Raw genomic sequence first — 15,961 nt, forward strand, 5'->3', positions numbered from 1 at the left:
GGAACAGAGTGAGATTTAAGGGTCACAGAACATAAAAGGAAAAAAGTAGACAAAGCCTGGAATAACAGAGTGGGCAAAAAAGCAAATGGGTGTCTCACAGAGGAGGACAAGGATTTCTAATTTAATTACAGCTTTCAGCCGTCTCTTCTCTTCTCTTCTCTTCTCTTCTCTTCTCTTCTCTTCTCTTCTCTTCTCTTCTCTTCTCTTTTCTTCCCTTCCCTTCCCTTCCCTTCTCTTTTCTTCCATTTTCTTCTCATCATTCAAGGTCTGCTATAAACTGGCAGAGATTTGCTGTCTTCACATTTATTCTTTCAGAGCACTGTATAACGTGAAGTGTTGGAAAACACCTTCAAGGCCACGCCGTGTGCTCGTCTTGAAACCAAACATGTACGTGTTTATCTTTTTGTCTTTTCCTTTTAATTCTTCTTCTTCTTTGCCCCCCCTCTTTCACACCAGGACAAGGACTTCTGTCGCAAAGTGCTCTACAGCTAAATAACCAGGATGCCTATGCGGGAGCTGGTTACCATAGTAACCAAGGCCTCACACTCGGGGAGTCGGTGACAGGTCGCAGTGGCCAAGTTGGAGGAGCAGTTCACAGCTACAACCAGGTAAACACACACATTAAAGTCTGATCGCGTTTGTTTGCCTTTTTCTCTACGGAGCTCCCCCTACAGTTTCGGAGTACATTTTTTTTTACAAACATCCATCCATTATTTATCTTTTCATATCTTTCAGCATCACCATGACTCTGAAGCTGTTAATTTAGGCTAAAAATCCTCCATAACACTCAGTTCCCACTGCAATTTGTGTATCCATTCAGATGTAACTGAATGAATTTGTCAACAAATGTGGTGATGGCAGTCTTCAGACTCAAACATCATCTAACGCTCATTGTGGAATAAAGACGGAGCATTTACAAAAACATAAATGAATGCAAAGGATTCTTCCTCCAATTCACTACTTCAAATTTCATTTTGAGTTTTGTGGGCGGGGACAGTAGCTCATATTCCCTTCCTTCGTTTGGTCACTTAACACCCACCCCTCCCCCAGGACTGTGCTAAACAAATTTATACGGCAGAATATACCGAGGTACACTTTTCTCCTCCTCCTCCTCCATCTCCTGTCCCCTCTCCATGTTGTCTCACTCTTCTCGTTTTATCTCTCCTTCTCCTTTCTTCCATCCTCCTTCATTTACATGCCTTTGTACTTTCTCTCTCTCTCCCTCTCATTACCTGACCTCCTGCTTTCCCCTCACTCCTCTCATCCCTGCACATCTGTCCCTCTCTAGGTGACATCCAGCCGTGCAGCTGCCCAGTTAGCAGCGATAGACTCTCCGTCGCAGTCCCAGAGAGACTCATTTGCCCAGCAGGCTCATGGCAGCGCCTTCCACATGCCCAGTGACGGTGGACCTGCACCTGTTGGACCATCCATGTACTACTCCTGTGCCACGTTACCTGCTCAGGTAGAAAATCCCTGAAGACATTACTGGTTTGATGGATTTTTCTTCTTCTCAGATTGATGACAAATTAAAGGAAATACGGGACACATGAGGAGAAACAGGAAGACATTGCAAGACATGAATTATCAGGCACCGCTTTATCCTTCACAGTCAACACATTTCAGCCTATTTGAAGAAAAACATTTAGTTCCACAAAAATTCCCATGAAGCACTGAAGCTGTTTCTGGGGGAACGTGGTGAACTTTAATACTGTAAGACACGTTCAGATAAGGGATTCAGTCACATGCTGACAGGGTTTACTTCGACCTGGCATCTATCCTGGCTGTGTCTAAAAATATATATTTTATTAAGTCTGACTGAGAAAAAGAGTCAGGAGGACTTGGCAGTAGACCAGCAGCTTCTGCAAGTTTTCTCTATGGACGTTGGTGAGGGAGAGTGAGTAGTTTACCAACTCCAGTTCCCCATCTGAAACATAACGTTAAGTTATCGTAGGCTTAAGCTTTTGCTAAGTTGTTAAAACCTGTATATGGCAATATGGGCGCTGGAAAAGTTGGCGTAACACTAAAAGACAGACGTGGAAACAGGTTAAGTGAATAAAAGAGGAGTGTAATCATGTGACTGAAATGTCCCTCCCACTTTTGGAAAAATAGTGTAAACGGCAGATGCAACGAACAAGACGAGGAAACCACAGCATTCGTCCACTTAGTACAAGAAGCAAATATTACTACAATTACTAATGAAGCAACAAAACAGGACTTTGTATAAACAGCTACTGCTAATCTCTGTGAATCACTTGAGGGTCACAGGGGGTGCTGTGCCAATCTCAGCTGACATAGGGTGAAAGGCGGGCTCACAACAACCAATTACTCTCAAACCTACAGTCAATTTAGTGTCCAATTTACCTTATCCCCATATTGCATGCTTTTGGAGAAAACCCACACACACACGGTTGTTCCTTGTTTTTGCAAAGGCAAGAATGCTAACACTACACCAACCGTGTGGCCCATCAGTCAATCAGTCAGACTTTATTTTCCTAGCACTTTTCATACCAACACAAATTGTAGCACAAAATGCTTTGCATGATAAAATCAACACTCCACACCCTCCCTCACAGACACAAACAAGGTCTGTCAACAGAAAGCTTTGGCGCCGTGAGACATCACAGACGTGGAGGCAACAGAGACGAGACGAAATGAAAGCTTAAAAACACAGAGGACGCTAAAAGACACAATCTAGAATAACAGAAATGCAATAGAATATAAAATTAAACGATAAATAAGACGAAAAAAGCTAGGCCTTGTGTTTACTTTACATAAATACATGTGTGCAAGTACATAAATGTGCATTTCCTTAAACGGAATCTTTAAAAATGTGTGATATTTTTAATAGAATCCTATCTTATGTCTCTAAAGCTGGTTCCTGGTTAAGTATCCGTTGCTTTGGACACACGGACTGTAAACTGTGCCCACTCCTCATCTAAGCTGCTTTACTGCTATCATGGTAGCAACTGGCGCAAAAAGCTGACCCAGTATCTTTCTCACAATGAGTACAATGGGATTAAAAGGTTTGTAAGCAGGTGCTTGTATGAGGTCGGTTGTACTTGTATTAAATCCCGGCCTCTAAGGTGATGACTTACCTTTGTTGAACAATGATGAAGTAATTTCTCACACTCAGAGCTTTTAGAATTTTAATAGTCCCACGTTCATCATGTCTTTGGATTAATTTAAAAAGATGTAACACAGACGTCCACTTGTTTGGCAGAAACCTCTCTTCAGCACATCTTGACCACTCATCCCAATTAACGGAGTGTTTAAAATTATACCTTCGCCTCTGCAAATGCGACACCTCAGTAAATATTTCTTCAACTTTTCTGGCACAAAGTGAGAATCCGTGTCGAGAAATCTGGAGGAACTTTATTTTGGCGGCACGTTGCCCTCACTTTCATTCAAGTGTCTGTGGTTTTAAAAGTTCGGGTTCATCCTTTTAATGTTTTTGTCTGATAACTCCAACCTCTTCATCGCAGGGTTAAAAGTGTCTCTGGTTTTTCCCGCTCCGGGGGGAAAGTTGTTCATCTCTGTGAAAATAATGATATGAAATAAGAAGAGTGGGTGAATGTTTAAATATTTAAAGTGATTCATATTCCCTTTTTAATGAAATACAACTCCTCTTTTACAGCGTGTCAGCTCCCCTTTGCAGGCAGTGGGATCGCCCACTAAGCTGCAGCGCCTGGCTTCAGCCTCCTCTGATATGCCCAGCTACGCCACGCTACAGAGAGTGTCGTCGCCCAAACAGTCACCGAGCCGACTCGCCAAGTCCTACAGGTCAGTTTGATTTAATAAGGAGGGAGAAAAGGGTTTCACTGGTCCCACAAGCACAAAAACAATTTATTTGTAAGGGAACGACTTGATGGTTGATGATCAATACCAATCACACACCAATTAGTTCAAATCATGATGGGATTATGGGCTTTGAAGAACTCTCTTTTTCCTCTGTAGTTTGTTACCGGAACAAAAGCTTTGTGTTCGACAGATGTGCTACAGTGGTGTTTTGTTTTCATGTCTGTGGAGACGCAGCATGACGGCTTTCACAGCACGACTAGAGGGCAGTCAAGTTTAGGTTAGGGAATTAACCCTGGTTCTCTGAAACATAAGTGAGTTCGGGACCAAAACAAAATGTTGAAAGACGACTTTAGGTTAAGGAATGAACCCTGGTTCTCTGAAAACACAAGTAAGGTAGAAAGATAGAAAAATAATTGTTAATTGATGATTTTAGGTTAAGGTAACCCTGGTTCTCCGAAACAGTGACATATTAAGATACCGAAACAAAACGTTGAAGGAGAACTTTATGTTAAGGAAAAAAAAACCAGTTCTCGGAAAACACACGTGACGTAGTAAGATACGGATACGAATGTTAAGAGGGAATTTTAGGTGAAGGGAACAACCTGGTTCTCCCGAAAAGACGCGAGGTAGAACGATACTGAAAGAAATGTTTGAAAGATAATTTTAGGTTATGGAATGAACCCCGGTTCTCCGAAACCATGACACACGGAAGTTACACAATAGAGCTTTCAAAAGAATTACAAAAATGTGTATGTGCTTAAAGTGTTTTGTTATGTTGCTGTAGTCAATAGAAAAAGTGGGTGGAGTCTTCCATTTGTTGCAATCTGCGGTCTCACCATTAGATGTCACTCATTACAGTAAAAACAGACTATGACGATAACTGAAACACTTTCTCTCTTCATCTCTCTCTCTCTCCAGCACGTCATCGCCCATCAACATGGTCGCGTCGGGCGGCTCCTCCTCGCCGCTCCCCATGGCGGCGTCGCCGGGAGGTAACCACGGGTCGTCGCCGCTGCACCAGCTCAGCTCGGGAGTGGGAAGCTACGCCACGCTGTCGCCCACCAAACGCATGCTGCACCACATCGGAGCCGAGACGTACAAGATCTCCCACGAGCTTTACGCCAACGCAACCCTGCAGAGGCCTGGGAGCCTGGCCGGTAGAGGTCAAGACACGTTCTATTATTATCTGTGTTCATGTGTTCATTTCAATTCATTTTTGTTTGTTTTTCTAACAACAATAGCTGCATGAATTTGTGAGGGAAACATATTTTTTAACCACAATTTAAATGTGGTTAAAAACGTAAATTGAAGTGAGATACTGACAATTTGAAATGTTGCACGTAATTTAAAATGTGTGGACCCAGATTTAAGACCATAAAACACACAATACCAAACTTTTTATGCTTCATTTGATTGGAGGTTTTATTGAAAATTTATTTATGGATTATTAAAACAATCATGGATTAGATTTCCATTTCCAACAAAGATAATTTATTCTGTTTAAAATTGTGCCAGACTTCGGCTTCTAGGTTGAAAGTATCTTTTAAATGTGTTTAATTCCATCATTTCATATAAATAACAATGTGTTTAAAAGCTGTTATGACCAGCTACACTAGTAATAATGTTATTTTTTTTGGTCATGTCAGTTTATATCGTTATCCGAAGTATCCGAAATATTTATACGACAAATGAAAAATCATTTGTCGTATAAATATTTGATTGTTGTGTATTTACCTGTGTGTGTGTGTGTGTGTGATTTTTTTGCACTGAATTACCGAATTCAGCGACGAGCTATTCCCGTAATGTGCTGCTTAAATGATGAGGATAAATGAGGGACTTTGAGGGAGATTGTGATGAATGGATTCTTCTGGCATTTTAAAAATTTAAAGAGCAGAAAACATGAAAGCCTCCGCCGTCCGTAAATGTTTTATGAAGTCATCCAAAATTCAGAAACTCACTTCAGTGGCTTCAGAATTATTTGCTCTCTAATTTGTCTCACTTACTGATCCCATTGATGATCCCCTGACTACACGGCCTGTACACGCTCTCTCCACTATCCATCTTCCCGTCTGTCGTTTCATGTAACCCTCTGTGTTTTTCCAGGCTCCAGAGGTTCCTACAGCAGCCAGCTCAGTCACCTGGGCGCCGAGCTGCGGCCTCTGCAGTCTCCTGAGCACCACATCGACCCCATCTATGAAGACAGAGTCTACACCAAACCTGGCCTTAGAGGACAAGGTAAACACACACAGCAATGTCAGAGGCTGGGGGAGAATGAAGAAGTGATTGGTTTATGGGAGTTGAAGCGACATTTACAAGAAGATTTGAATTCCAGGCAAAGGGAATGTCAGGGTTTCCAAGGGTCCTTGAAATCCTTGAAAGTTTTTGAAAATCTTAATAGCCTAAATAGACATGAAAGTGCTTGAATTATGTGTAAGAAAAGAAGTTATGTTGATATTTAGGTAAATGTCTCCCTTATTTGTTTGTCATGACGCCACCGACTTGAGGTATGTTATGGCGCTTTTCCACGACACAGTTCCTTCTAAGCGAGCTGAGCTGATACTGAAATGTGACGGCCACTGATTGGTCAGAGAGCGTCGTCACTGAAAGAGTCATGAGTGCGGAATTGCGGAATTCAATGCGGAACTGTTAAAAAGACTTAAAAATCCTAAAAACATGCATTAATTAATCCAACATTTAACAAAGGAAATGTCTAAAATCTCACTGTTTAAGTCTGGTGTATTTAGTGACAGCACTGCTGAAAGCTGGCGACCGTTAGCCGAATCACAACCCGTTAGGTCGTATTTCAGTTCAGGATTCTGTGAACAAATGTTTTTAACTTACTGATTCTAATGATTCAGTTACAACGAAAACAACTGCTTTAAAGTCACAAGTACAACGTCACGGCAGTTTCATGCAGCCATGCTATGACGAATCCGGCCACATTGAGGAGGTATTATAGTAATGGAAAACGAGTCGAGTCGAGCCGTGCAGGAACAGTATATTGGAAAAGCGCCATTAGCTGTAGAAAATGGTGTTAAATTACCCTTCAACAGTTTTAATCTGATCCATGACACCTTAATAAATGGCTTGTGAACTATTTATACAGCCATGATTTGCAATTTTGTGAAAGGTGTCAGACGACCAGATTGAAAATATCAAAACGACTTGTACCGTTTGGATCCGGCCTGATTGCAACATTGAAGTTTCCAATAATATTCTTCAAATGGTCCAGCACTTAAAATAGCAGCAGTATCTAACTTAAAAAAAAAATCACATGCTGCCCTGAATAAAGTCATGCATCAAAGAAATGTTTTTGCATTCAGTGCAGAAAAATACACACATCTCACTAACGTTTAAAAAGCAGGTGTGTGTTATTTGTTTTTTTAAAGGCCTCTCTATAAGAGACCCTCATTTTCCATCTGATCATGTAGAGCTGTTTACACGATCAGGTAGGCAAATCCAATTGGGGTCTCAATGGCAATTTGTCTCCCAGTCACAGTCTGTTAACTAATTAGTTTCATGCTTGAAAATTAATCTCAATTAATCCCGCGGGCGTTTGCTTGGGTGCCTCGAAATCAAAGCAAATCGACTGTGTCGCAAAAAAAGCTTTGTGGCATCGCGTCGTCCCTTTATTTAGTCGCCCGAGCGCGGAGAGAGAGAAAGACACAGAAACTCACAGCTAATGTAAAACTGTTTCCCCTACAAGATTTTGCCCAAGGAATTAAAAAGGTTTGAGGTCATATGTGTTAGTGCCACGTGATTCAAGTACAAGGGCTGTGCATGCAGGTCACAACCACATCGACGACAACAACAACAACAACAACAAAAAGCAATCCACGCTGTCTGTCAAAAATAATACATTAGTTTAAATCAGTGCTGTCTTTCCATGCAACACGACAAAGCAGCCATTAAAGCCGACTATGTTTCAAGGTCACTTGTTTGAGATGAACAGAGTGGGAAAACAAGCAGACGGCGCTTCACGCCCGACTTCACATCACAGGTGAATATCCTCAGGCTCAGTCAAGGCTCCTGCAGTTATCTAGTTACACGCACACAGAGAGGAACCATGTCCCAAATGCTTCCTGGTCCGAGTTCCTCTCCCTCGGTTTGAGACGGACAAAGCATCTTGTGACGCTTCTGTGGTGTTCGGAGGTCGTTGGGGGAAAAAACAAACAAACAAACAATAACGATGGATTACTCACTTAAGGCAAAACGACGCCCACGAAAGCCCCAGGGACCGGCATATGGCAATAACGGTGTTTTAAATGAATGTATCAGCAAAACCGCCTGTTTGTTTAGTGGTATAATACAATTAAAGGGTAATATAAACAGCGAGAGTGCTGCCCTTAAAGGGATAGTTTGGGGAATACACTTATTAGCTTATTCTCTAAGCATTAGATGATTGATATCTACCCCTCTCTAAACAAAAAGAGTGCAAATGTGTTTCCTTTGGACATCCCAGAGTCAGAGTTTGTAAGGAAAGAACACCAATAAAAACAGAAACAGAATAAGGGAAAAACTCAGGATAAAAATACAATACAACTGTATATATATTATTATTATTATAAAAGAGACAAGGAAGTTGCAGGAGTTTGCAGAGACAGTGGGATTACATCAGGGATCAGATCTAAGCCCCTTCTTCTTTGGTGTGGCAAAGGACAGGTTGACAGATGAGGTCAAGCAGAAGTCGTCTATGAGACTATGAGAGTAGGGGACAGGTGGAAGCAAAGCCTGCAGAGGTGGAGGTCTGCACTGGAGAGAAGAGGAATGAAGATCAGTAGGAGCAAGCTAGTGAGACAGGTGGTACGGGCAAGATGGAAGGTAGAGAAAATGGATGAGTTTAAATACCTGGGGTCAACCGTCCAGAGCAATGGACAGTGCTCAAGAGAGGTGAAGAAAAGAGTGAAAGGGAAGGTCTACGAGACAGTCCTGAGACCTGCTATGACGTACGTATGACTTGGAGACTGTGGCACTGTCTAATGCCAGGGTCAGACGATTGGGTCCTGACCGACACATTCCCAGTGTCGGAGCCAATTATGAACGTCTGGATGATGTAACGTATTTGAAGAACAGAGATTTGGCGTCTGGGACGCTCCACGAACACGAACACTCTATCTTGTTAGAGTTTTTTCTATTTTCCTGCCTAGTCCGACATCTCCTACAATGTGCTCCTGGGCGTTGACGAATAGCATAACAGATCTGCTCTGACGTGGCGTATCATAATGGACATAAACATGGGGAAGAGGAAGAGGGATGCTGCTGCTGCTGCTGCTGCTGCTGCTGCTGCTGCTAGGTGGAATAGTGACACCGAAAAAACGTTTCGTTGAGCTTTGCCTCTTTGACATCACCTCAGGGGACTACCACGAAACTCCCAGATGAAATATGAATTCATGCAGTGTTGTGAACGATGATTGGGTCCTTCCAAACAAGACACGGCAAGAATCCATGCCACTGTGATTGATAATCTGACACGAGGACAATCGTGATAGACAAAAATATCATGGAAGACGGGAGGCAGAGCTGAAGACACTGAGATTTTTGTTGGGAGTGACCAGGATGGACAAGACTACACATGAGCATCATTCCAGGGACAGCACAGGTTAAACAGTTTGGAGATAAAGTCAGAGAATCAGGGTTGAGAGGGTTTGGTCTCAACCATGGATTATAGTGGAGAATATAGTGGAGGATGTTGAAGATAGGAGCTGCCAGGTCAAGGAGGAAGACAACTGAGAAGGTTCATAGATGTTGTGGAAACAGAAGAAGACACAAGGGAGAGGACAAGATGGAAGCTGTGGGGACCCTTAAAGGGAGAAGCTGAAAAGAGAAGAAGAAGAAGACGAAAAGTGACAAATGTGCGACAAAAAATAAAAGATATTCAGCAATATAAAGAATGTAAAGTGCATGATTAATAGAGACGCAGACTGATAATTACCCGTCACTTACGGTACGAGTAATTAAATTTAGTTGCAATATTTAGAGCTGTTCAGGCTGCACTCAGCAGAGGGAAAGAAAGTCTTAGTGAAACGAGTGGTGTTGCTTTTTTTATCATCTGCCAGAGGGGAGAGCAACGAAAAGACTGGCAGCAAAGCACGAGAAAGATGCCCAGAGCTGTAAATGTCAGTGTGGTCAGGCAGATCGTGGAACACAACTGTATATACAGTTAGGTTACCAAAATCACGGTGTCAGCAAGCTGGTCAGGATCTGTAAACCTGCTGTGTAAACAACCAGCGCAACAGAAAACAACGTAGGAAACACAACAATATGACAGCGGTTCAGTCCTTCTTTCAAATTTGATCACTTCTTTTGCTGTTTTTATGTTACGTGTGAAGTTTGATTTTTTGTTTGATTTGATTGTGTTTGCTTGTTATTTTCCATTTTTAAATCGTCTTCTTAAACTCGGTCAGCTCGTCTGAATTTACCTGCTGATTTGTGTCATCTCTTCAGTTTGTCACATTGATTTACTTTTTCTTTTCACTCCTTCCCTTTCTTCTTTTTACTTGTGTGCTGTGCTGGTGTTGTTGTTTTTACTCAATGTGTGCGTATTCTCGTGTTGGCACTTTCTTCGTACTGTACATCGCTCCTCGTCCTCCTCAGCCACGTCAAACCCAGTGATCAACCAGTTGTACCAAGAAGTCCTCAACTATCTGCTCTTTCCCTACGCTCCTCTTCCTGCTTTAGCCCCACCCTCCCCTGGTGTAGATCCAATCCCCTTGCAGCGAACGGGAAGCCAGAGCGCCACTGCGACCTTCCAGAGAGGCAGCTTCGCAACAGGAGGCGGCGCTTCTGACTTCGCCAACCCGTATCGCACCCTGCAGTTCTGCCCGTCCACCGAGTCTCCGTACAGCAAGTCTGGCCCCGCCCTCCCTCCTGAACCCGCCCTGGGCCGGTCCCCCTCTGTGGACAGCATCCAGAAGGATCCAAGGTGAGAATTAAACTAAACATTTTTCACTGTGATTCAGCTCCAGCTTTTGTTGATGAAGCCCTGTGTTCCGCTCCCTCCCCCCCTTTCACAAACTTACTGAGGGCCAGATTCACCAAAGTCGAGATAACACAATCACAATCAATAACCTGCAAAGCTTTCACAGAGAGAGAGAGACTTCAAAACAAAAAAAAACATGTCAATGTGACACCAAACGGTTCGTAGCATCTCACCAGAGCAGTGACTGTCAGGATCTGACAGTCCGCTGCAGTAAAAGACTGAATCTGGGCTTTAGTATGAGGCACACATCACACCACATCTTTCACTGTCCTCTCTCGTTCTCCTGGGTGTTTGGGCTTTGTTCACACTGCCATACAAATGTCTGCACACACGATACGAGGTCGACTATAAAAGTTTGCTGTCGCTGTTTGGAGGGGAGGTGACGACGCAGTCACGTTCTGTGCAGTGGGCAGTTAATGTGAGCTCTGTGTATGGATGTGTGACTGAGAGAGTGTGTATTTGTAGAGACGATTGAGAGACGGTGGCTCAGTCCCAGTGTCCACCCTCACTGACTCACTCAGTTCTCTTTAGACATTAGAAACACACTGAATTTTTCATCCAACTCAAACTGGACTTTTTTAAATACGTGTGAACGTATTAGTCCAACTGGAATTGGACTAAATCGAATTTCCCAGTTGAGAGTTGGGAGTTGAGCTACAACTGCATTTATATGTTCAGTCGGATCAGAGTCAGACTCATGGTGCCTTCCAGTTGTAGTCCGATGTCGGAATTCATGGAAAGGTCGGGGTGATTTTTAAACTGGAACCCTGCCCCTGAAGTCCGATTTCCAACTCAGAAAGTCTGCGCCACAACACAGGATTCCAAAAAGGCTGCCACGCTGCCACTCAATAGTAAAAAAACCAAACATTTGCTTTACTTTTAATTGCGCTTCTGTTACAGGTAGAGTGTTATCAACTGCTATAGCTAACAATGGCTAGCCATGTTAGTTCGTCCATTCTGCCCCGACTTCTCAACTGGAGTGCGACGTCAATCCCGTGGAATCAAGCTAGCTGGATTTGTACTATATCAAATTTCTCAAAGTCAGATTCACATCGATAGTACGATTCTGAGTTTTATTTATATGTAGACTTCCAGTTGTATTCCGATGTCAGAATTTGGGGCAAAGTCGAGGTTCATTTGGAACAGCGCCAACTTTTAACATTTATTGCGCAGCTAGATTGTTGTTATTGCTAACAATGGTTCGCCATGTTAGTCCATCCATTTTTGCCCCCAGTGACGTCACTCCCATTTACTACTTCCGACCTACCTACTTCCAATGGAAAGCACCATCGAGCTAGCATTCGCCACAGTTCCCCACCTTTTTTGGCTTGGTTTGACGAGTTGACTGGTTTCATTCTGTCAGCTTAAAGAATGTAATGTTTTTAAGTTAATGGATTGTAGAAAGAGTTTGAATGGCCACCACCACGCCTACTCTCATGTGTGGGCGTGGCTTATCACACAGAAGTGTCATAGAAGTAGGCGGTTAAAGGCAAGAAAGAAGTAAATATCAGCGTGCTAAGAGCAATAAATGTTTCTCAGAAATAAAGACATGTCTCTTTTTGTGGCAGTGAAGCTCAGGTGTATATATTCAGTGTATGTATATGTATATGTATATGTATATGTATATATATATATATATATATATATATATTTATAAATATATGCAAAGTCACATGTTTAGTACTTGCAATAAGGGAGTTGTTTTGTCCTGAATCGTCTTATTGTGACTTTGGTTGTTTGCAGCCATTGCTTTTTCTTTCTGTCCTCAACCCACTGTCAAGTGTGGTTTGTTTATCTCTGTGCATGTTGCACTTTCATTGTAACTTTGTTTACGCTCTATCTCTGACATCACTGATGTGTAGCCTCCAGCCTCCACACATCTGCGCTGCTACATGTGAAGGACTGACTCTGCGATGCATGGCATTTCACTTTGCATTCACAACGTGCACACGTCAGTGCAGGCTGTTGTTCACACTGCGTTAAAGAGAGGTTCTTAATCATTTTCAGAAAACATGGCTTTAGAAAGTCATCGTCTGCTCCTAGATTCCCCCTCACACTACACAATTAGTCACATGTTTATTTATTATGTTGTATTTTGTTATGGTTGTCACAGCTGTATTTATTTATAAGTTCATTTCCTTTTATTGGCTGAGTTATTTACGTAAACATTGTCAGTACAAACAAATCCGTTTTTTATTAGAATTTGCTGATAATAAGGAGAAATAGCACACTCAGGTTTTAGTAGATTCAAGTCTTATTCCTTCAATCAAATTAATTTCAGCTTATTAAGTTGCCAAAAAAAATTGCTATTACCTTTAAATGACATATATAACTATGGTTTTTCACTAAATAGTTTAAATGAATAAAGACAAAAAAGCAGAAACCTTTAATTATTGTGTAATTTTTAAGTTTTAAATTAAAGACATGAAGAATTAAAGCAGAGCTCAATAAGTTCACATTTCTTTGACTATTTTTGGTAAATTTAGATCCCTTATTTTGTTGTTATGTTTGTTGCAAATTTCTTTATCTGATTGATTATTCTTGTCTATTTTAATCAATCCACTCATAAAGTTGCAGCCACACAAACGGTGAACATGTCGATTATGTTGTTATCATTTAACAGCTAAGTTGGATGATGGCACAGTAGTGTTACTGTTTGTGTTGTGTACGTACCATACAACTGTTTTCTGTGTACATAGAGTATATTATGACCTTATAGATTCACCGGTAAACACTTGTTTATCGGTGAACATCTAAATCATTTTGAATAAGACCCTCTCTTTACCTGACATACCCATCATCTTCCCTCCACCTGCTCCATGTGCATGTCCTCCACCCTGCCCACCTCCTCCACCACTGCCTGATATCCAAATGTTGAGAGAGAAAGATGAGTCTAGTTGCTTCTTTTTTTTTTTTTGCTTTTTCACTATTATTGGTTCTACTGACTAATTTGTGACCACACAGCCAACATATACCTCTCTCTTGTTTCTCTCTGCCTGTCCCCCCTTCGATAGGTACGACCCCGAATTCCTTGTGTGGAATCAAAATCAAGCCGAGCAAAGAATGACAAAGTAATCCAACTGTTTTCTACCTACCTTACCTTTGTCTCATTCACCGAATCTCTCCATCTCCTCCGTATGACACCCCCCGACTGACGCTGATGTTAACGTTAGTGGCAGCATGAGTCTGACGGCATTTCACATTTGTATTTGTCACCCATTTTTATGCACAGTGCTGTGGAATCTCATTTATTTATTGATTCAGCAATATTTGGATTCTGAATTGGACTCTCAGTGACTTTCAAAAGACTGGGCATTTAATTTTAACCTTGCATATCACTGTGAAGGCAAGAATGTCAAAAAGAAAATGATGAAAGATAAAAAATGTAAGTGTTAAATTACTAGTTGGATTCATTTTAAATTTGTAGCTTTTTTGTAGATTGTAAATATTCCTCATTCTCTCCTTGGGCTTTCCATATTTCCACTATCCATTCATCCATCCATCATCCCTCCATCCATTTATCTGTCTGTTGATTTACTGAGTCACTCGTTTGTGCTGGTGATTTCTGAATGTGCCTTGTGACCGTTGTGTTTGTTTGGCCTGCTTGTTATTTTTGGCAACCTGATTTTGATTTTGGCTGAAGTGGTTTCCAGGTAACATTCTACCAAAGCCAAGTATAGTTACATTATACTTGATTGGTTCTTGATTTGTGAGCTTAGCCGACATAAAACACAGGTGCATGTTATGTTACGAAGTAAAATTAGTTCAATACGGCTGCAACTAACCATTATTTTGATAATCGATTAATCGAGTGCTCGTTTGGTGTATAATATGTTGAAAAATGTTGATCTTGGTTTACCAAACCTGGAATTGATGATGCTCCCGAATGTCTTGTTTTTCCTCGTTATTTGGAGCAAAGAAACCAGAGAATATTCACATTTAAGAAGCTGAAAGAATCAGACTTAGAGACTCAAACTGATTAATCGATTATCAAAATAGTTGACGATTCATTTGTTATTGGATTAATAATCAAATAATCGTAACAGCCCTAGATACAATTTAAATCTGAACAAAAAAAACCTGAATGAATCACAGACAATTCAAAGTAATCTTGAAAAACCATAAAAAACATGTTTCCCACCTGTGGAAATGGGGTCTCAGTGTCTATCTCTGTCGCTGGTGTTTTGGGGGGAATGAGTCATCATCTTGCTCAGCCCCCTCCACTAAAACACAAACACACACACAAATGTATACCTGAAACAAATTGTTCACTCCCCAGTTTCACATTGCTCTGTTCCGCTAAAAAAAAACCTTGACTCACAGAAAATCCTTTCAGCTCCATATAACAGTGAGTATCATCACATGACAGTGTGTCTCAGTACAAAAAACAAACAAACAAACAACAACTTTATTTATTTATTTAGCAGGTTTAATTGTTGGTTCACCTGCAGTCTGGTGTATCTTATTGCGGTGTAAATATTTAGGTTGTTGAAATAGACAAAGAAACACACACACACACACACACACACACACAGAAACACACACAAGTGGTGATAGATAGTCCACATGTTGGTCTGTTGTGTAGGACTAGATGTTGCTAGATGTCCCTCAGCCGAAATAAAAAAAGTAAAAAAAAAAATTGAAATAAAATAAATAAATACACACAGGACCGATGACACTCTGTGGGATGGTCAATTGAGTGATGGCATCCATTGGGGTTGTCAAGTGGGCGCCCTCCTTCTTGGGTGTTTCGCCACCCTTGGGTGTCGTGAGCACCCACCCTCTGGAGCTCACGACACCTCCAGAGGGTTCAGCAGTGAATCGGCGTCCCAGGTTCACTCCCAAGATACCATCAACTCATTTGAAGGCCCAGGCAGAGTCCTTTCTCTTCATTCACAGCCACTGGCTGCTCTTCTCAGCAGCCCTGGAAAGGTCTTTTACTGCCTGCCGATGAGCCTTCCCTCGCACTCCCATCTCCTTGATTAGCCTGGATGTTTAGGTGGCTACGAACCCTCTGCAGCCTACTTCCACTGGGCGTACGTTCACTTTCTAGCCTTGTTGTTGTTAATCGGCTGCAAGTTCAGCATACCTCAGCTTCTTGCTTTCGTAGGCCTCCTCCACTGCACTCTCCCAGGGCACTGTGAGCTTGATGATGTACATGAGCTTGAGTGAGGCTGATCACAG

At 41.8% G+C, this 15,961-nt stretch overlaps 1 protein-coding gene across 8 annotated transcripts in view; it reads left to right on the forward strand.

Annotated features, from left to right (window-relative positions):
- Positions 1-15,961, forward strand: part of ctnnd2b (catenin (cadherin-associated protein), delta 2b) — a 98,046-nt gene that overhangs the window by 38,275 nt on the left and 43,810 nt on the right. For 4 of the 8 annotated variants that reach the window (XM_044021071.1, XM_044021081.1, XM_044021110.1 and 1 more), the window contains exons 5-11: positions 457-608; positions 1,289-1,462; positions 3,635-3,780; positions 4,717-4,961; positions 5,902-6,033; positions 10,393-10,720; positions 13,792-13,848. In XM_044021071.1, coding sequence (XP_043877006.1) covers positions 457-608; positions 1,289-1,462; positions 3,635-3,780; positions 4,717-4,961; positions 5,902-6,033; positions 10,393-10,720; positions 13,792-13,848 — 1,234 coding nt within the window. The remainder of the gene's footprint in view (positions 1-456; positions 609-1,288; positions 1,463-3,634; positions 3,781-4,716; positions 4,962-5,901; positions 6,034-10,392; positions 10,721-13,791; positions 13,849-15,961) is intronic. The other 4 variants (XM_044021103.1, XM_044021124.1, XM_044021088.1 and 1 more) reach the window with 2 other exon arrangements.

The sequence above is a fragment of the Solea senegalensis genome, linkage group LG1 (genome assembly GCF_019176455.1).
Source record: "Solea senegalensis isolate Sse05_10M linkage group LG1, IFAPA_SoseM_1, whole genome shotgun sequence".
NCBI lineage: Eukaryota > Metazoa > Chordata > Actinopteri > Pleuronectiformes > Soleidae > Solea > Solea senegalensis.